We start from the raw sequence: 23,665 nt of genomic DNA, 5'->3' as shown, positions 1-23,665 counted from the left end.
TACACCAAGTATTCGAAAATACAAGACCAATACCGGATTTCAAGCGAAATTCTTCTAATTTCGTATGCGAAATATGCTCGAATGAATTCGAAAGTAGGACCCCTGAAGAGGGATCGCGTAAAGTTCGAAACGTTGGTGCTATGATATACTATGATTAGTTTAAAAATCGACCTGTCCGAGCGTTTTGCTTACATTCTTAAAATAAACAAGTTAACAGGGGGGGGGCAACACTTATTCCACCGCACTGTATATAGGGTGTCCCAAAAGTAGCGGAACGGTCGAATATTTCGCGAACCGAACATCGGATCGAAAAACTGAAAAACACGTGTTCAATAATTTTCAAAAATCTATCGAACAACATTAAACACGAACCCCCAATACACCCGTTGTCGGTGGGGTGGGGGGTAACATTGAAATATTAAATGAAAACCTCCAGTTTTAATTGCAGAATTGAATTCTTTACCTAAAAGTAAGCAACTTGTATTCGAGACATTTTTAGAATTGTGGATAGATGACGTTATAATCCGCAAAAAACTATTTATCGTGATACTCTAGTAAATTATAGAAACAGTCTAATAAACTGCTCGTCAAAAATTAGGGATATAGAAAATTATGCTAATTTTCATAGTTTATTTTTTCGCGAACAGACGGATTCCGCTATTTTTTTTTATTTTAGATTTTCCTTTAGTATTCACACAATTGTGAAAAGGTTTACTCAAACTTAGTTTTTGTACTTATACCGGGTGGAAGAAAAGAAATGTTTTTCTTATGTTAAGTTTGAGATGCTCTGTAGGGAGAACGAGGTACAAATGTGAGTATACATCAGAATTGTATTGTAGTCTAATGTTTTTGAACATGTTGTTGTTTGAATGTCCCTGATATCTTTAAAAACAAAAAAAATAAACGGTTTTGTAATTTAACCTGTGTTTTAACCAAAACAAAAGTTTGAGACACCTTGTAGGAAGAAAAACGCACAAAAGTGAGTATACCTCGATATTATGTTGTAGTCTCGTATTTTGTGAATATTTTATTTTTTAATTTCTCTCATATCTTTAATAACAAAGAAACTAGACGGTATTATTCTTTAATATGTGTTTCTATGTTTCACATGTGTGATGTGATGCATGTCGTCAGTTAAAACACATATTAAAGAGTAATACCGTCTAGTTTCTTTGTTATTAAAGATATTAGAGAAATTAAAAAAGTAAAATATTCACAAAATTTGAGACTACAAGATATTATTGAGGTATACTCACCTTTGTGCCTTTTTCTCCCTACAAGGTGTCTCAAACTTTTGTTTCGGTTAAGACACATATTAAATTATAAAACCGTCTATTTTTTCGTTTTTTTTGTTTCTAAAGATATCAGGCACATTCAAAAAACAAAATGTTCACAAAACATAAGACTCCAATACGATTTCGATGTATCCTCACATTTCGTCGCCTTGGTACTATTACTTGATAACTCCAAAATTGACGTTTTTGAGAAATCTAGTTCACACGATGTATTGTTTTTGCCTCCATATTGTGTAAAAAATTGATAACTCGCTCCAAACGGGTTAAGTATTTTTTTATGATTAACGGAACTTGATAAAACTCAAATGCCCCTAATAGTCAGTGCTAAAACTTGACAAGATAAGTAATCAAGTTATTTTTTAATCGAAATAATCATGAATACGATATACACTGAACGTGACAACTAGCTAACTCTAGTTATCGAGTTGTAGCACGCGTTTTTCTGAAACCATTGAGCTTACCACGTAATTGCTATCTGTTTATTCAGTTCATGTTAATGCAAAAATTCGAGAATTGTTAGCAGATCTGGCAACCCCCATGGCTGAGGGCTAATTTTCACCAAAATAATGCTTAAAATAATAGTTTTGTTAAAAAGTTCACCTAGAAACAACTTGGCACGACATGCGACATTATATTAGCCTTGCGACATCCAATATTGGACATAGGCCTCCCCTTCGCTCCTCCATCTTTCTTTGTCCTGAGCCATGTACATCCATTTTGAGCCTGCTTGGTGTTTTAGGTCATCTACCTATCTCATCTGTGGTCTCCCTCTCTTTCGTTTATATGTCCATGGTCTTCACTCTGTAATCATTTTATTCCATCTTTCGTCTTTTTGTCTAATTGTATGACCGGCGAATTTCCATTTTAGTTTAGCTGTTTGACGAGTAGCACCTTTAACTTTAGTGATATTTCTTACCCAGGAATTCCTTTTTCTATCTGACAGTCTTACGTTGATCATTTTTCTTTCCATTGCTCTTTGTGTTTTCGCAATTCTGTCCATATTCGCTTTTGTGAACGTCCATGTTTGACATCCACATGTAAGGACCGGAAGAATACATTGATCGTAGATTTTCGTTTTTAGATATTGAGGGTATTTTTATTCTTCAATATGAAGCTGAGCTTACCAAACGAGGCCCACGCTAACTTCGTTCGTCCAAATGTTAACATTATGGTAGTGCTAAAAGTTGATAACTTTACTTTTTCATGTTACTTTCCATATTGGAAAACAAATTTGCAACGTATTTCTAAATAGATCAGTAGCCAAAAATTTAAGGAACAGTATTTAAGAGCTGCAGAGTGAATTCCGTATTTACCAACATCATGGTAGCGTAGCAGCACAAATACCTTTAAAATCTTTAAACCCGTTTTTCTCAAAACTACGAATTTCGAGTTATCAAGTTATAGTATATAGGCGACGATTTGTACCTCGTCCTCCCTACAGGGCGTCTCAAACTTAACATAAGAAAAACATTTATTTTCTTCCACCCGGTATAAGTACAAAAAAAAGTTTGAGTAAACCTTTGCATAACTGTGCAAATACTAAAGAAGAATCTAAAATAATACAAAAATTAGCGGAATCCGTTAATCCGTTCACGAAAAAATCTACTATAAAAATTCAGCAGAATTTTCTATATCCCTAACTTTTTTTGACGAGCAGTTTATCTCGAGAAATACACTTCGAAATGAAAAATCTAAAAATATTCCTGTAATATTTTTCAAAAAACCTATCGAATAGCTTTATACATGACTCTCCATCCCACCCCCTGGAGGTGGGGTTGGAGGTAACTTTAAAATCTAAAGTAGGAACCGTAATTTTTATTGCAGATTTGGATTTCTTATGAAAAATTAAGTAATATATATATTTGAAGGATTTTTTAAAATTGTTGCTGGATGGCGCTATAATCGGAAAAATACGATTTATTAGCGCCACCTATCAACAATTTTAAAAAAATTTCGAATAAATGTTACTTATTCTTTCATGAGTAATCCAAAACTCCAATAAAACAGGGGGGTTCCTATTTAATATTTTAGAGTTACCCCCAACCCCACCTCCACGGTGTGGAGTGAGGGGTCACGTCTGCTGAATCCGATTTTTTTGGTTTTTTATGTGGAAGTGTATTTCTCGAGATATTAGACCGTTTCTCTAATAATTTACCTATTGACGTATATCGACGGTATCACGATAAATCATGTTTTGCGATTATACCGCCATCTATCCATAATTATAAAAAATGTTTAGAATAAAATTCCTTATTTTTACGTGAGAAATATGGCTTGTTTTTAAATAAGGAAATGGTACACAAAATAAATAACATTATTATTGAATAGACAGGTTGTCATTTTTTTATAGTAAAATTATCCTGACTCGTTCGAAAATATTTGAAAACCAGTTGCGATAATAATCATAAAATAGCTATAAACTATCTACGGAAAGAAAAATAGTTATAGTTTTGTGTTGTAAACTTAAGAGATATCTTCCATAAAAAATATTCAGTTACTATTCCGGCAATTAATATTTTGACATCAAAGAGACAAAAAGTGCAATATAAAGTCATCAAAGATGGTTTAGTAATAAAGGCATAAAATTTATATAAACTTTTGTTGTAATTTCGTTGTAAGAGCTTGGTTTTAAACTAATTTTAACAATTTTTAGATGTCAAAGAATACCTAGTTAGTAGAATTACATAATAATAATAAGATATCTGAACTACAGTCGGAAAAATGAAAGAATACCCATGAACGATCACATCAATCATTTGTTTTGTATTTGCTGTCCTTTTCTATAAATAACAAACGTTTGTTACAGAAAAAGACAGAAATACAAAATATGTGATTGATGTGATCGTTAATGGGTAGTCTTTCATTTTTCCGACTGTAAATTTGGAATATTTATTACAAATCAATAAATTGTTACAAACATCTTTTTTTTCCCTAAAAATTTCTAACCGCTGCGCTATTTTGAATTTACAGCTTGTAAAATGGATGAGAATCTATTACAAAATTTGGAATACTGCAATTTAATAAAATTAGTAAGTAAAATAACTAAGAGGAAAAACTTCCCACAAAAGTTGGTTCCGTGTACTCATAATATGAGTAAACTGAAACAATGAAACACAGCTCATGTTTAGAGGAAAGTCGCCAATTATGGAATACAATTTTGTTTTGGGGATATAAAATAATACCTTTATAGAAATGAAAACAATTTAATGTTATGACACATCAGTCATATATTTTTATATAGTAATTAAAAGCCTTCGATTAAACATCTTAATTCACAAAAAAAATCGAACAAAAAAAACAAAATCCCAAATACGTAACCAAATATGGAATAGGTACCCATATATGGAATATAGGCATAAACCAACAGCAATAAACCAACATAGGATCAATAACAAAAGTAGACATAAACATCTGAGATCAAATAAATTTAAATAAGAAAATTGTGAAAAATGAAAGAAGTAGCTTAATTCACTTGCAGACATCACAGATCCATGTATGAAACTCTGGACCAGCACAATCATAATGAGCCCACTTACACTTAATCCGCTATTTCATACTTAGGCACCAACGACTGTCCATATTTGGATTTGTACATTAGTTCAAACTAGTATCAACATATTTTCAAGTCGTCATGTTTTAATTACAGAAGGTCACAAAATATCAAAACAAAGGTACTATTGATATACGCAATAGCATAACAAGTCTGTATTCATGCATAATAACCAATAATACTCGTTGAATATAATTTACCTTTGAAATTTTCTGCGAGACGATAAAACAAAACGCGCCCGTCAGACACGTATCGTTCGCGCATCTGACACAGAGGTGTGAATACGATAATAAAGAGAGCGACTGAAATAGAGGATGGTCTTGTAGTGCGCTTCCAACTTATATTTTCGGAGAAATCAAGGAATTCCATATTAGGGCACTATTCCATATTTGGTTACTTTCCTCTACATCTTCACGATATTCGATAAAAATATCGGTATTGTATTGATATTGTATCGACAATCCATACGATACTTACCAAATATTAATATATTAATATTATTATTTTTCGTATTTTCACAACTGCATGCGATTTGGACGTCGAAACATTAATAAAATCATTTTTTTTTTTAGTAAAATTGTGGCTTATTTCCCATCAAAACTAGTTAATTTTTAAAAATATTTATTAGTTTTCTCGGGATTCGAAAAAAATGAATCCCATTAGAATAGCATTGGAGCAGAAACTACGTACCCATCCCCTTAAAACGTCCCAAATTATTGAAGACTTTTTGCAAGAAAACTTAAAATTTGATAACAGTACATATATTATTTTATATTTAAGTCTAAAAAGAAACCGTGTTTTTGCATCTTTAAAGCCTTATAACTCCAAAACTTTAATGAATTCAGACCGGTATGTAGGATTGATACTGGACATTTTGATCTCGTCCTCTGTAATGGGAAATTGTATATTCTCAATTTCCATCTCTGAAATTATCTACATTTTTGCTGGTTTCCAGAGTTTATGCTATAAACTCAAAACTAAACTGAAAATATTTTGTTTTATATTAGTTTTTTCCTGAAGAGGAAACAGTAGCAATCAACAGGTAGCAAAAACTCGTTCCAAAATTGCAGCTGTAATTTTGAATATTTTTTAGAAATATTTGGCACACATATTCATAATATTATAAAGAATGGCGGTACAGAGCCCAATTTGAAAAATATATTAATATGTGGAAATTACTCCGTAATTAAATACAGTATTAAAAAAACGAGCCTGTAACGCCATTAAGAAGAACAAAAACTACAATTTCTTCAAATAAACTTTTTTATCCGATGCCTAGATTCTGTGTCATTTTCTTCTTCTTCTACGGCACTATAGCCCAAATTGAACCTTGGCCTCCTTTATTTTTTGCCTCCACCCTTGCCTGTCTGTGGCTGCTCTTCTCCATACACGGACTCCTAAAAGGGCTTATGCGTCGCTGTTTACTGTGTCTTCCCAGCGCTTTCGTGGCTTCCCAACCGGTCTCTTTCCTGGCATTCTAGCATTCAGTGCTCGTTTTGGTAGCCTATCCTCTCCCATTCTTATCACATGTCCGGCCCATTGCAATCTTTGTATTCTAATGAAGTCTGACAGGGGCGTTTCCTTATAAAGTTGATAAAGCTCGTTGTTGTATCTACTTCTGAAGATTCCGTTTTCCCTCACAGGTCCTAGTATTCTCCTAAGTACTTTCCTTTCGAATGTGTCGAGTTTGTTTTTGGATATTTCTTTCAGGGCCCAGGCTTCACTGCCATAGCATGTTATTGGTCGAATTAAGGTTTTATAGATTCTCATCTTTGTATTTCGGTGGATATCTCTCGGTGGATTCTCATCTTTGTGTCATTTTGGAACTACTAAAATTTTTTACTTCATTAGTAGTTCCAAAATGACACAAAATCTAGGCATCGGATAAAAAAGTTTATTTGAAGAAAGTTTATTTTTTTGTTCTTCTTAATGGCGGTACAGGCTCGTTTTTTTAATATTGTATTTAATTACAGAGTAATTTCCACATATTAATATATTTTTCAAATTGGGCTTTGTACCGCCATTCTTTATTATATTACGAATAGTGTGCCAAATATCTCGAAAAAATATTTAAAATTACAGCCGCAATCTTGGAATGCGTTTCGGCTACCTGTTGATATCGCTATTGTTTCCTCTGAAATTCTGATGTTTTTCTGATGTTATTTTTATGAAATTTTTTTATTAATGAAATTCTGATGCTATTTTTCCAACACAAACATGCTAATTTTGCTTCTTTATGACAATTTTATCACCAGTTTTGTTTTTTTAAATAAAAGCCAATATATTTATTAAAATAAATGATTAATTTTAATATATCAGAAAAACTGTAAACTCAGACATCAGTCTGAATGACGAAATATATTGTTACCTTTTCTTACTAACAAAAGCGATGATTTGTTAGTTTTACCCGCCAAGAATTTTTAATGCACACGATTCCTTTAAGAAAATGTGTAACCCGATTTATAACCATTCATAAATCTATAACAATGAATCTAAAACATTCACAGTCTAACAACCTATTACTAAAACTATGCAAAACACACGACCTTAGGTTGTGAGACGCTCGCATTCCTCCGCCATTCGTAATGTCAATAATATACTTGCGTGGTGCAAGATGCATCTTGGGTGCATCTTTGCACTTTTACGATGGATTTGTCGATCTGGTTTCGCTATTCTAAATATTTCAAATCCAGAGTGGGGTTGATGTGACAACAATTAACTATATATACTCGATAAGACTTAACGATATCAGTCAGTTCTTGTGGTTTAGTTTAGTTTATAATGTCAAATATGAGGCTGGTAAGTCACAAACGAAAATTTTGGACTTTTGAAAAATAATTTTCAATCGTGTCAACATATTTTTTTCAAAAAAAAATTTCTTTTCTCTAATTTTTATATTTTGAATTTTTATCATATCTGTTATACAGTTTGTCTACTAACGCTCTCTATAACAGGGTAGTGTAAATTTTGTAGCTTATCTGGAGTTGTTTCTGGAGCTTGTGGACATTTTTTTCCTTTGATAAGCCCTAACTTAGTTTATCTTAAATATTCTTAGACAAGTTATCTTTTAAGTGGTAATTTTTTGAAGTTAGAGCAAATTTTAAAGGAAACTACACTAAACAAGTTAGACTAAACTGAGTCCCTTGATCCAGAACGTCTTTTTTGTAACCTTTATCCATGTTCTATCCATGTTATTTCTTCCATGTTCTATACATTGCGTCGCTTATAGCCAATTTCCCGCTACTCTTTTCATCTCATTGGTCCATCTAGTCACTGGTCGTCTCCAGCTTCCTCTATAGTTTCTGTGCCACTATTCCATGAATCGTTTTTAAATTTCTGCCCCATAAGGTTATATAGGCAAAACACATGAGTTGTCAACCTTTTGCTTGAGACACATGGAAATTTAACTTCTTTGAATATGGCATAGTTTTCCAAATTTTGCCCACGTCAGGCCTATTCGTTTTTGTATTTCATGTATTTCATTGTCACACCAAAATATTGTGGTATCTGCTAGAGGCTGTACTATGTCCAAGAGGAACTTTGGGAGTCTGCTGCATCAAATCGGTCTGACGGGTATATTTTCTTTGTGAATTTTTGGAACTCTATTTTAAGTGAGGTGTCCTACTGTAATATAGTGTAAGGCCATTTCTTGAAGTTTATCCTGGTATTGGCTTTTATCCATAATTACAGTTGCGTTGCCCTTGTCAGCTGGTAATATTATTATGGACGTATCTTCTTTTACTTTGTGTTTTGTTTTCGTTACTTTGGCATAGTACTTACTATATCGTGTTTTGCTAGTACCTAGTTGACAGACCCTTTCAAGTTCACTGATTATGTCTAGCTCAGGAACTGTTGGGCGTGTTACAGCCCAACCTTAGTTTAGACCTTATGAGAGCATCAGACTCTCTGTTACATTTAACTGTCTGTTTGATAGATTAACTGGCTAAGTGTTGTGCTGTTAGCATTTTGTCTTAGTAGGTTATTGTACATCTTTGCTGTTATTTATGTTTTCGAAAAGGTTGTTGAATCTGTTAATGTGCGTGGTTCCTTTCTGTTGTATGTGTTCGTGTATACTATGTAGGTGCAATATGTTATTCAATGAAAATCAGAATGTGACATTTTATAATAGAGAGAGCGTTCAATAAAGAATGTTCAGATTTAAGAATATACATTAAACCTGTGGTAATGACTTCTCTCTCTTAATATGGCTAAATTGGCTCTGTATAAAATTCTGAAGATTGGAGAACTTCGTGGAAAAGCCTTTTTCCATGAGTGAATATATATATATAATCCAAACAGAAGAAAATTATGTCCAATATTCTGCTTGAATAAGTAGTATTAGCTTCATCTGTCTTGAATTGGATGGAATTCTCTGCATAAGTCAATTTCCTCTATAATGAATCAAACTTCCTAAAATCTTTATTAACACAAGGCCAATACCTGTTACTTAAAAATGTTCTAAAACTAGTTTGTTGTGGAATGTCTAATTTAAGTATTATGTTTACATGGGATTAGGCCACAATTATTGGTTTTAATGAAAATTACATTTTTAGTCAACTAGTGTTTCGATTTTTACTCCGGAAATCGTTCTCAAAAAAGATTTTACTTTTCGAAATTCTGCAAAAATATATATAACCAAGTCTTTTGTAGGAAAAATCATGCGTATGGTTGAAAAAATCCGAGGATGGTGACTACAGCCTAGGAATATCCCTGTCTGACGGTTTTGTGTGTGTTTTTTGTGTTACATGTTCGATTAATCTGTATCGTAGTTGTGATTGTGTAACATAAGTGGTTCAAGGTTGATTTGTGTTTGTGTTTTGTGTGCTTCATATGTAATTGTGAATAATATTGTACCTTATGGTTCTTAAATTAGTACTGTCAACCAAAGTCTGTTACATTTTGCTGATGGCTTTACTAAACATTTTTCTTCGTTGTAGGATAAATATTCTATTTTTTGTGTCTGTTTCTGTCATTACTATTAATTTTTCTATTGTAATCTGTGCTCGTTGTCCCAGGTATATTTGCATATCAAGGATTTGTCTAAATTTTTGTTTTCACTAACTGAAGAACGACATTTGCTCTATTCAACACAATTGCCTTGTTCTGCATCGCTGTGTAAGGTATTTGGAACATTCTTCTATGCAACCATATCTCAAAAGCCTCACATCTCTATGTCATTGATCCGATCCGCATTCACACTCCAACTCTCGGTGCATGTAACAGCACTTACCAAATTAAACACCATTAGTCATTATTTTACGTAATGTTAGGTTTAAGCTGTAATTACAGGAGACTTATTACATTTTTAGAAACTTTGTGTGACCTGCTTCGGTTTTGCATTTGATCTTATTACTTGAGTCTAGCTGGTCTGTAATGTAGCATCCCAGATGTTTACAGTGTGTAACTTTTTCAATGTTTTGTTTATCTACATATAATCCGAAAGTACTGTCGTGAGATTGGTCACTAAATATCATAAATTGTTTTTAAGAACCATCCACTTTTAGACCAATTTCTCTTCCTGTCTTGTTTATGCTTTCCAATAAGTCTTGAAGGTCCTGGAGGTTGTTGCATAAGACACTTAATAGTTTCGTGAGCGTATTTAAGATTATTAATCAGTTCACCATTGATTTTTACTTCAAGTGACCTTTATTGACGAGTAAGATAAAACATTTAAGACATATGATAAACTAAAGTTCTTCTTATTAAAGTGCCTATCTGTTCTGGATGTTGGCGATCATCATGGCTATCTTGACTTTGTTTACCGCAGCGCGGAACAGTTCAGTGGTAGTCGTGTTATACCACTTTCGAAAATTTCGAAGCCAGAAAATGCGTCTTCTTCCCGGCCATCTTTTGCCAATTATCTTCCCTTGGAGAATCAGTTGGAGAAGGCCGTAACGTACTTGATTTCTTATTACATGTCCTAGATATTCTGGTTTATTAATTTTAATGGTCATGAGAATTTCACACTCTCTCTTCATTCTACGCAGGACTTCCACATTAGTAATTCGGTCAACCCAGAATATACGTAAGGTGCGCCTATAACACCACATTTCGAAAGCTTCGAGTCGATTCATAGATGCAACAGTTAGTGTCCACGTTTTCATGCCGTAGAGTAGAACTGTGAATATGTATCATTTCAACAGACGGTATTTTGTTTTTAGTGATATGTCTCGACTGTTGAAAATGGCTTTCATTCTAACGAATGCTTGCTTTTGTTATTCGCTGTTTAATTTTTGTCAAGTGGTCCCACTGGCTATTTAAATTGGTGCCCAGATATGTGTATTGCTCGACTCTTTAGATATTCTGTCGATTGATTGTAAGTTGAGCGTTTAGTATTGTTTTTTACTAATTGTCATAAATTTGGTCTTCTTTGTGTTAAGAGCTAGTCCGTATCTGTTGCTGACTTCTGTTATGCGATTTGTTTATATCTGTAAATTAAATCATTCAGACTATCTGCAAAAACTATGGTGTCATATGCATATCTAATTTTATTCAACTATTCACCGTTTATTAATATTCCTTCCGCACAACTGACTAAAGCTTCCTTAAATACCCATTCAGAATAAATATTGAATAGCAGTGGAGATAAAATATAGCCCTGTCCCGCTCCTCGTTCTTTGCAATTTTAGCAGTTAACTGGTCTTCTATTTTAATTTTGGCCTTTTGATTCTAATAAATGTTTATAATAATTCTAAAAACAAACTAAAATTAAATATCAAGTTAAAAGACCAGAAAGAATAGCCAATATTGCTACCCAGTACAAAATTACCAAAAATAGCAAAAACAGCAAGTATTTGGCAATAGGCAATAACATAAGTTATTGCATAATTCAGGAATTAAAAGAGTTCTTAGAAAAAGGTTTCATTCTAGGGATAACTGTATTTCAAAGAACTATTTGCGACATTTAAATGGAGCGAGGTGTATAAATTCGTGTAAACAGGAATCATTCGACCGCGCTCCATTGCTCCAGACTATTTCTTTCTTCCCTGTAGCACTCTGATGCACGATAGAGACCCACTATCAGCCAAATGTTCTTCATGTGAGGGTCCTGGGTAATAGAACTCTGACAGGGTTCTCTAACCGATTCCAAATTCTGGCTAGCGTGAGGCGCTTTAATCCTGTTATCCTCGTGTGACTTTTCCTCTTCTTCATGTACCATGTCCTTTCACAACGTTGGTTACCATCATAGCTATCTTAATTTTATTCACTGCCACCCTAAATAGCATGCTTGTATCAACACCATACCAATCTCGCAAGTTCTTAACCCATGAGGTTCTTCTTCGTCCGGGACTGCGTTTACCTGCTATTTTTCCTTGCATGATATTTTGTAGCAACCTATATTTGGGACCTCTTATTACATGTCCGAAATACTCCAGCTTTCTCTGCTTGATGCTTTTTATGATCTGAGTAGTCTTGCTGAGACGTTCTAGTATTATGGAGTTTCGAATCTTCTCCACCCAGGAAACTTTTAAAATTCTTCTATAGCACCACATTTCGAAAGCCTCAAGGCGATTTAGATCGATTTTATTCACAGTTCAGGACTCGACACCATAAAGTAAGACCGAGAACACGTAGCAGCGAAGTAGGCGGATCCTCAATGCTAATTTTAGGTCTCTGTTACATAATACCTTGGACATCCTTCTAAAAGCGGCTCTAGCCTGCTCTATCCTAGATCTAATTTCGTCGTGACTTTCTGCGTTACAATTTAATTGCTGTCCAAGTTAAACGATTTTATCACCTTGCTCAAGTTTGGTATTATTTAGATATATAGACGGTTTTATATGCTGTTGTTTACTAATTACGAGTATTTTGGTTTTCCGTATGTTCAGATCAAGACCTGCCCCACTACAACTCTCAACGACACTATCAAGTAGTGTTTGCAGATCTTCTTGACTAGAAGCTAGGAGTACTGTATCGTCCGCATATCGCAAATTATTGATGACTTCACCGTTCACAAGTATTCCTTCTTGTTTTTCAGAAAGTGCTTTTCTGAAAATTCTTTCGGAGTAAACGTTGAAAAGCAGGGGTGACAAGACGCATCCCTGCCGTACTCCTCTTTTAATATTAAGAGCCTGTGATTACACGCCATCTACTAAAACTGATGTTGTTCGATTCCTATATAAATTTGCAATGATTCGAACATCTCCGCCGTCCAAGCCAATGTCTTTTAGAGCTGCGAACAATATAGAGTGCTTAACACAATCAAATGCCTTTTGGAAGTCAATAAAACAACAGTATATGTCTAACTAAAATAATTATTATATGTAACTAAAATAATAAAAATCGTAATAACTGGTGCCTACACAGTGTTGCGCTTGACCACGTAAATACAACTTCGGCTATTCAAACTCCGATTTATATTCCTCAGGACGCTCGGTATTCTCGTCAACAATGGACATTTAATTTATTATCACCTTACACGTTTGCAAGCTCCTTTGTTATGCAAATATATGTACTACCTATTTAATTTATGACTTGTTTAGGTAAAGAAATTCCAATTGATTTAATTGGTCATCATTAGTGTCTGGTGTGCTGTAACTTTTGTTTTCGTCGTATTTGAACTCGCTTCTTTTTGGTAGTGATATTTATTTCTTTGTTAATTACGTCAATTACAGATTTGGAAAAACTTCATTATATTACAAACAGTTGTTTTCTCCTTGATAGGTATTTGTTAAATATGTAATGTTAAAATGTCATTTCTTTGTTAAATTAATTAATGGGTAATCGGGAAGTACTTAATACTGGTGGGTATTTTTGAAATTAAACTAAAATCACAATAAAGATTCACTAGAAATAAACAAACGAAAAATGTCACGAGGAGCACTCCCGAATCATAATTTACAATGTATAAACTTTTTAAATCATGATTTGGGATTTACAATGTAGGTACCTACATTGTAAATCATGATGCTCCTTGTAACATTAAAAGTGTATTGGTTTGTTTATTTCTAGTGTACCTTCATTGTAATTTTCGTATCATCTTCTTAACGTGCTCTAAATATTAGTGGGGACAAAATGCAGCCCTGCCTTACTCCTCTTCTTATTTGAATTTCTCCAGACGTGTCCCGGCCAATCCTGATGTTTGCACGTTGATGCCAGTAAATATTTTTGATAACGCGTAGGTCTTTATCATCAATACCCACTTTCTGAAGAATAGCAATCATTTCAGTATGTTTTACCCGATCAAAGGCCTTCTCAAAGTCAATGAAACACATATAAACATACAAACCGGATGTCCGACATCTCTGCATCTCTGTACCATAACCTGAATATTAACAGTGCTTCTCTGGTCTCAAGGTTATTTCGGAATCCTAACTGTGTATCACCAAGCTGTTCATCTATTTTTTGGTACATCCTAAAGTGCAAAATTCGTAGAAATATCTTTAAAACATGACTCATCAAGCTAATGGTTCGGTAGTCACTACATCTTTTCGCGTTTGCTTTTTTAGGTATCGTCACAAAAGTCGACAGCAGCCAATCCGTTGGTATATAGCCAGTTTGATAAACTTTATTAAAAATATGAAGGATAGATCTTTTACCTAAACTTTCGAAGATCTTCATTATTTCACTCGGTATTTCGTCTGGTCCCGTCGCTTTTCTGGTCTTTGCTAATCTTATTGCTTGTCCAATTTCGACCATAGTTATGTCAGGTCCTGTAACTACTTCGTTAATTTCAAACTCGGGCCTTTCATCATTAAACAGTTCTTCAATGTAGTCTTTCCATGTGTCCATTTTATCCAAATGAGTGATAATCAGTTTTCCGTCTCTATCAACGATGTTATTTGCATGTTTTTTGTTCTGACCGGTGAGTTCTTTTATTATTTTATACATATTAAATGAATCATGTTTTCTCTGCAACTCTTCAATTTCTAAACATTTGTTTTTAAAGTATGTTATAAACATATTATATAACCGTGAATCTTGATGTTACCAACTGCTAAACACCATGTATTTTGTTTTTAAACAGTTTATATTTAGGTCAAACTCTCTTCCCACTTTGTAATCCATTCATGTCATCACTTAAAATAACTGTATCGTCTGCATATCTGATTGTATTTATCAGAATTCCATTACATTTCACGCCCCATTCCAAATTATGGAACGCTTCTTTAAATATTTAATCTGAATATAACTTGAAGAGTAGTGGGGGCAGTATACAGCTCTGTCTGACACCTCTTTGTATTTTACATATTCCTATTGATTTTCTATTTATGCAAGCTGTCGCTAGTATTTGACGCCAGTATAATTTTTCTATGAATCGTTCGTCGTGACGATCAACTCATTAATCCTTTAATATTTAAAGTAATTTGTAGTATGTTGTAACTTTCGTCTTCATCATCTTTGCATTCGCTTCTTTTTGGTAGTGATATTTAGCTCTTCGTTGGCTAATTACGTCAAATACAAATTTGAAAAATCTGCATTATATTCAGTAGTAGTACTGGTAGATATGTTGAAATTAGTGTTTCTAAAATAAGTTTAAAATCAAGCATGAAAACAAAAAGTACAATATTTTTATTTCCTTCCCCATTCGCTATCATATTTTATAAATTTAGAATAAAAAATTATTTTGTTCCATCTGTCATTTTTCTGTCTCAGAATTAGGTATGCCCCTTAAATTCCTACTATAGTCCTTCTGCTTTTGTGAAAACAGATAGGACTCACTGATTAGAAAATATTGTTATGATATAGATCATCATCATTATCATCATTATCATCATCCTCATCATGGCATGAACACTCCTAGCCGAGTGATTGCTACCTACTTTGGGCTCTTCCAATCCCTTTCTCGTGGGGAATCAGTCCGCATTAACATTTTGGTTTTACAATTGGTTGTGTGACTTGGCATCTTCTACAATATTTTTCAATTCGATCCTGAATTTGCTTATGGTTACCCATTCTCTAACTCCTATCTTCTTACTGTCATAGGTTGCTTCTTACTGTTATAAGTCTTCCTCGTGGTCTGCCTGGTATTGGTCTCTATTTGGTGATTTTTTTAATTACTGCTGCTGGATTTCTCATTCTATATTTCTATCCATCTGAGTCTCTGTGTCTTAATAAATTTGAGGATACTTCCTCCTTTCAAAAGTACTCTTATTTTGTAGTACCTGTATGATATAGACAAATATATAATATAGATAATTAATATAAATAAACGATAACTTGGTTTTGTCTTATACTAAAGATATCGTTTATTGTTTCAGATACTAGCAACCCTGCTGGTGGGAATCTGCTCAGCTGCCCGTTTAGACAACACATACCTTCCACCAGGTGCGAAAGGGGCAGGGGGTGGACCAGGCTTGACTGCGCCATTTGGGCCTGGAGGTGGTGGAAGTAGGCCTGGAGGAGGAGGAGGAGGAGGAGGCGGTGGAGGCGGCGGCGGCGGAGGAGGAGGTGGAGGTGGCAAGTTTGGTGGTAACTGACTTGATAATGTTTAAATATGTACAGATAATTAGTTAGTTGTTATCAGGAAGAGAGAATGACGATTTTTAGATTGTGGAATAAGTTTTGAATATTCTTCCTTCCTAGTTTTCTGATATTCTTAAAGTACATATTTAAGATCATTATTTGGGGCACAATGCATGGACACAGAACATCAATTCATGACATACATACCACATATTAAGATACTCCGTTACTCAGTATTTTTCTTTTTTAGAATTGGTTGATTCCACAATTTTTCTATTTATAATTTTTTAATTTTTTTTTTCTTTTAAAGTAGTAAGTATATTTCTATGTGCGTTTTTATTTTCCGTTATTTCTAAATATCTATCTATCAAATGTATTGACCCTTTATAAAAGATCTAATAAATTTGAGATTTAACCTTCCTTGTAGTTCTTTGCCGGTAGTTTTTCTTCGTCTAATGCAAAGAATTGCATATTTGCCAGATTGTCATTAATCACATTGACATAGAAATGTGCTCTGCTGCCTATTTAGTTTACAGTTCCTTGTTATCAGACCTACTGATCGGTTCGACTGAATTTTGGCGAATGTCTTTTCCTGGTGAATTCCTTCACTATTCTAGAGACCCGTGAACTTTTCTGTAGCCGTTCTTGCTTATGTCTTTGTAACGCCTCATAACGCGTTCAACGAATGACATTGATAAGCCTTGTTTGACCATTTCATCTGCTTTGTCTTTGCTCTTATAAGCTTCATGCCCCACTACCTAGGCTACCATAACTTTACTACAAACTCCTAGTTTATCTAGAGTATCCACATAAATCCATACTAGCTTAGAATTGACCTCTACAGAATTGAGTTCCTTAAACGCTGCCTGACTCTCTCTAAAGAAGGAAATTGAAAGGTACTTTCTTTTCTGCCTTTTATTTCTTCCAAGCCGTGATTGATTTCCATTATTTCAACCTGGAAAATTGTCTCTTCCTTAGATAGACTTACAGAAAAATGTATCCATTGCTCTGTCCCTACTATACCGGCTCCTACACCTTTTGAGCCCATTAGTGTATCAGGTAGCATTCATTTGTATGTGTACATTTTCCTTGCAATTGTCCTGCCTGTTATATTAATTTTGAATTTTTCTGTCTACAGCAATCTATTTGTTATCGTTTATTTATTTGTATTTTTATTTGTTTATCATTTTTCCATGTAACTTACTTGGTCAAATCTTTGCTATCAGTTAGAAGTTCTGAAGTATTCGCGACTTTTGCTGAAAATAAAGTATTTATCTATACAATACAAAATAAAACATTTATACAATACAGTGCTTTGCTGAATAAAATATATAACATGCAAATAATTTTGGACATCATTTAAAACAGTCGTACAGCACACTATCAATATACATTAAACCAAAGCAAAGAAACAAAACCATTCAACATTAATCTATAATAAGTATAAAAAGCATATTTGAAGCATCTTTAATTCGTGGCACAGTGTTGCATGCTTTGTATTGTAGAAATTGGCTGTAAAAAGAACACGTAAAAAGAACATGCAAATAATAGAATTTAGATTTCCTAACAATTACATTTTTGCATCTTTATTCTAACATTTATTTTCAATTTTTTTTTGTTTTTTGTTATTTATATATTTAGCGATGACTACGCAACTATGCTACTAATTTCAACGATGTGGTTCATGAAACATGTTTTTCGTTTCATGTTTCTTTGGTGTGCGGCTTGGCTAAGAGTAACACAATATAAGGGTTGATTTTCTTGTTAAACATAAAATATAAAACCACCAGTTAAAAAACCATTATTAGGAATAGACGTGATCGTCTTTATTCTGTCAGTCGTTCTATATGTTGCCGTTGATTGATGTAGTGGAGTTGCCCTCCAATAAATCAATCAACGATGTTGCATTCTTCAATAGTTTTTGAGTTTCTCTCTTCTGAGTAGCTTATGACAGGTCGTTCAGTATTTCTTAAATCCCACAGATCATCTCGATGGTGGCTATCCTCAAAATTTTTTTACAGTCTCAAATTTTATACAGCTGCAAGAGATGAGAACAGACCATCTGCATATTCTGAAATGAGAATTCTGAGATGATATTCTCGATCAATATCGCAAAGGCTTCAATAGGTTTTAACGGTCTTAACTTTTAGTAACGAGGTAGGCATACTAGTAGAGCCTTGATAGCTGCTGTTGGCACCAGTTATCCCTATACACGCAAGTCTGTCTTGCCTATTTGGTTTGGCTTTTGCAGCTATTTGAAGTGTTTCAGTACGTAGTTGTTGCATAGGTAATTGAGGTTTTGATCAACATAGTGTACAACCAGTGCACCATGTCTGGCTGTAATCCCTATTTCTTTCCATAAATGCGCCTGAACCTCAAGAGTTATCACTGCACTGATTGTTATTTTTTCTAATTGAGTGTTCCTGAGAAGTTTCGAGTCTAGTATGACTTCAAATTACTTAACCTCTACCATTAGTTAATTTTTTATCCCTGTAACTTTAGAGAAGCTAATCGCTCTAATTTTTACCTGCATGTGAGTATTCTGCATTTGTGGGAAATTGTATGTAGCCCCTTCAAATAAATAAATTGTATCGCTGGTTCTCGGTAATACAATTCCTTACTACCATATTGTACTTTCCTTGCTAATGATTACTAAATCATTCGGCTATTTAATTTTATTGTGTCCTTTTCTTCTTTTTTCTTCATGTTTTGAAAGGTGAAATATCTGTTTAATACTGAAGTTAGTCCAATCTCTGTTATTCCTCAGCCAAGAGCCATTTGGTTTTATTTCCAAGGCCATTGGCCATTTGCAAGGCCATTTTTCAGCTAATTATGGCCATTTGCTTTTTAAGTCGCTATTAGTCCGTCCATCAACATATTCCACGGCAATAAGGACAGAGCTCCCCCATGTGGGCATTCCCTGGCGACTCAGCCAACACGGTTTCTCCAAGTATCGTGTTATCCACAAAGCTTTTGCTGAGCATAGATTCCATCCCATCGAAGCGCTCACTCTATCGAAAAGGCTCCTATATTTTAATATAATTTGTTTAATTTCAATTTTGTTCTCCACATTTGCTACGAGCCTGTGAACTGCTATCTCTGTTGAATATATTCTCCACAGATAAGACTTCCGAAAAAAAAAATGAGAACTAATCGATTGGACAAGCTTATGTATGTGTATAAAAAGGAGAATTTTCTTTATTATTATAATAATATCAGCTATAGTACCTCACTAATTATATTGTCGATCTTTAACTCACATGAACAAGCACAGTTCCTAGATTAATTTACATCTTTACTAAGGGCCGGTATTTCCAACCTCACTTAAGCCTTTGCTTAAGCTTAGATGCCTGTATTTCCACTTCAATTTGAGGCTTAAGCCTAGGCTTAAACCAAATAATTTTAAGCTCGCGCAGGAGTTGGTTTAAGCCTTTGCTTAAAATTTGTTTTCTGTTTTTGAGGTTATTTCTATAGATTATTAATTAGAGAGTTATTTTGAAAACCAACTTTTGAGTAATAACATTATTATTAGATTATTATATAATCTATTAATCTATTAATTTCTTAATCGTAATAACGATTATTAAAATTCTTACTACTTTTTGAAGGTGTAGGCACATGAAAATTATTTATTTCTACAATGGGTCTATTGAATAAAAAGAAGTATTTGCTTTTACTTACAAATATTTAAGTATTTACTTAATATTAATTGAATAAAGTCATTTCTTTAATGCTTTATTTAATTACTATTAAGTAAATACTTAAATACGAGGAAGTAAAACAAATACTTCTTTTTGTTCAATAGACCCAATGCTTGGTAGGTATATTTATTTTACAAAAATTAACTTACATTCGAATTTGACATTTTAAGGAATATATCCAATAAACAAAATTACAAAGACGGATCTATTGCTTATGCAAAATAACAATAACAATATAACCAGAGAAAATATCGGCAATAAAATAAACTAACAACACATACACCATGTACACAAAATTAAGTGAAGTACATTGATACCGATGTCAAGATAGAATTAAACGTCAACAGTAGTGGTTTTTACCTCAGAACAGTTAGTTTTGGTATTTTGACGTATTCAGAGGTACCAAACGAATTAACTTTATAGTTGAGCATCAGTTTAGTTAAGGAAATGATGGAAATACGGCACCCGGCTTAAGCTTCTCCTTAACAATTGACACAGGCTTAGCTAAGCAAAAGCTTAAGTAGCTATTGAAATACCGGCCCTAAGATAAAAAATAATCAAGGCTGGAATAACTAGAAGAATGCCTATAGAAGTAGATAGATTCTTTCAACTCCGGAATAATCTATAAAAATAAGAAGAATACAATAAAAACCAAAAAAATATTTCAAGGAATGAATATTATAAGAAAATACACAGAAGAAGACTGTTATATTTAAGAATAGCTATTATTGATGATATTCCAAGTCCAAGTCACTAAGTTTTATATCGAGTAAATAAATTATTTCTTGATAGCCAACGCATCCTTTGTTTTGCAAGAACAAGAACAATCACGACTGAAATGTGTGGACATGATCCCAGTAACGTTCTAAATTAACAACATGCTCCTGTTTATAAAACTTCCGACCAACCCACAAAAAAACACATGAAGAGCTCGTTAAGAAGAAGAAAAAAGCTCCGCGAATGTGGAACGTGATAGGTTGAACTTGCTGATAAAAAAGTAGATTACCCAATGGAAAATAACTAGTGTAATCGAATCTAAGTAGTATCGATTGTTTATGTAATAGAAGATCGTGTAATTAAAGTAATTTAATGTTAGTGATTTTTGGAGAGTGTGAAAATTGTGTTAACAAAGATATACACACAACCAAACGTATATGGAATCATCTGATATTTTTTATCATTTTAAGCGAATTAAAGCAAAATTTAATTTTTTTCTATTGCACCTCTCCACACTCAAAAAAATTTAGTTCGTAATATTGATTAACAGTGATTACTGAATAGTATTTCGTTGTCACAACAATTTAAGGCCGGCCATTGGTAATGTTATAAGTATAGCCGATCCCATCACCTTTATAAAGTACACCACTCATAATCTAGAGCATATATGTATACCGAAAAATGCTTAACCTACTAACAATATATGTCGCTAGTTCCAGCCATATTTTTGTTATCCTACGTGTTGTGTATTGTTTATAAAAAAATGTGAAAGTTTTGCTTTTTTCTCAATAAATATAAGAGCGTTTATATCTAAATTACTTAAGTATTTAAATGAATTTCATGATAAAATTCCGTTTAGCACTACAGTAGAAGTAATGGAAGGATATAACGTTAAAAAAATGTGAATTAATAAAGTACTTTTTGCGTGGTGTACTTTTAAAATCAATTTCTGAAATTAATAGAAATTGGCATGTGAAACGTAAATATTCGACATATAATACGAATACAGTATAGGAATCTGTAAGAATCTAAGCTCTGTTAATGTAGCCATTATGTATAAGATGGCGCTACGAAAAATATTATATACATGTGCAAAATTCAGGAGCGGTATGGCCCGTTTGAAACTTTCCTTTGGAAATTTCGGTACTGTATAGAGAGTAATACCGTTTTGAGGGATGCGGGTGGTTCATTATTGCGTACTTGGAATAATATCAGGGCCCCGTAACCGGGCGTGCAACGCGTGCGGTGCACGCGTGCGTAACCCCAATGGGGCGCCAAACCGAAGGATTGGTAAATAAGAAATATTTATTTTAAATGAGATAATCATTTTTTATATACAATTTTATTTATTTCATGAACAGCTAGAGAAATCTCAAAAATCAAATATTGTGTTATTACTGAAAAAATTATTATTATTCCCGTCCTGAAATGTTGAACGTACTCCGTCTAAAATATATTACATTTTATTGTCCCTTCCTAATTTTTTTCTTTGAAGTATGTAGATAGATTGAATTACGCTTGCCATATGAAAATCAAACATCAAATCACACTCCTTGACGACTAGAAACATAAATTAGTACCCATAACGCAACTTAGCAGTTTTACTCCTATAAAGTGAATCTTTTACTCTAATGATAATTACCCTTAAGTAAACACATACTCTATGAATTATGATTATGTATTTAACTTGGGTATTACCTTTTCCCGTAAAATTAATAATGTATTAATAATAATTAAAATTAATAATTAATAAAATTAATATGAAACCATATGGTTGCTAGTTATGCAGACACCCTATATAAAATTTGTTTGAAAACTTTGATATAACAAAATATTATTGTTTATTTACTTGAATGTATATTTTTAATTTAATACACAGGGTGCTTCATTCATGTTGCAAAAAAATTTAAGGGGAAAGACGCAAAATGTCGCCTCTCAAAATTTTCCTGTGTTTTAAATGTGTTCATTTTTTTCGAATACTGAGAAAACTAATAAGTATTTTTAAAAAAATTAAACGCAGAATGAAAGAAAACGTTATTGCCGAGGGCCGACAGTCCCTTAGAATAAATAAAAAGTTTCTTTTGAATTAAATATTTGCAATTCACTAAATTTTCTCTGTTTTCACTAAGTTTTCAGGAGAAGTTTTTTCAGGAGAAGAATAGGAGAAGTTTTAATTGTAGGACAGTTTAAAAATTTGGAACGTCAGATTACGAAAACGCTCCATGTATTTTTTCGAACAGAACTTCCAATTGATTTGTTACTGTTTCATTAAACTCTCATGCAAAAATCATATTGCTATTTATCAAAAATATAATTCCTGCCATTTGACATGTTCTTCGTGTTAAACTTATTAAAATGCCCAGTTGGTGATAATACCAGTCTGATTTTTGCATAAGAGTTTAATGAAATCGTAACAAATCAGTTGGAAGTTCTGTCAGACAAAATACATGGAACGTTTTCGTAGTCTGATGTTCCAAATTTTTAACCTGTTCCACAATTAAAGCTTCGCCTGTTTCAGTGTTCCCGTACATCAAAGTTTGTCCGACTAGACACAGTTAAGTTAAAAATTTTCAGCTTGTTATTAATCAACTTCTTTTTTGTACGCGAGATCCAAGCCTATAATTCAAATTTAACTTATAAATAAGTGATTTTTACTCAGGTCAGCCGTTATGATGAAACATTTTATTTTAGGGAATATAGTATGGTATAGTTAGACCCATACCCAGACATCCAAAGTGAAAGTTATCCTCCAACACCAAATTGTTCTATATGGTCCACATAATGTTCAGAAAAAAGTCACACCATTTTGAGCGTCGGGTTTGGGGGGGAGAGGGGGGAGAAATCGGTAAATTCGTAGTTTTTTACGTTTTTCGTCAATATTTCTAAAACTATGCGATTTAGCATGAACAACCTTCTATACAAAATTGTTCTACATTAAATTTGAAACAAAAAAGGTCCTATGCATAACCCTTCTAAAATGAACGGTTCCAAAGTTA

General features: G+C 33.3%; 1 protein-coding gene across 2 annotated transcripts in view; it reads left to right on the top strand.

The window, feature by feature from the left end:
* The first annotated feature begins 7,546 nt into the window (after positions 1 to 7,546).
* LOC114325722 (endocuticle structural glycoprotein ABD-4-like) overlaps positions 7,547 to 23,665 on the top strand; it is a 28,969-nt gene continuing 12,850 nt past the window's right edge. Inside the window, exons 1-2 of one of the 2 annotated variants that reach the window (XM_050656327.1) lie at positions 7,547 to 7,644; positions 16,047 to 16,245. In XM_050656327.1, coding sequence (XP_050512284.1) covers positions 7,627 to 7,644; positions 16,047 to 16,245 — 217 coding nt within the window. In that variant the 5' untranslated portion in view covers positions 7,547 to 7,626. The remainder of the gene's footprint in view (positions 7,645 to 16,046; positions 16,246 to 23,665) is intronic. The other variant, XM_028273852.2, reaches the window with a different exon arrangement.

This window comes from Diabrotica virgifera, chromosome 7 (assembly GCF_917563875.1).
Source record: "Diabrotica virgifera virgifera chromosome 7, PGI_DIABVI_V3a".
Taxonomy (NCBI): Eukaryota; Metazoa; Arthropoda; class Insecta; order Coleoptera; family Chrysomelidae; genus Diabrotica; species Diabrotica virgifera.
This window is presented reverse-complemented; position numbering and strand designations above follow the sequence as displayed.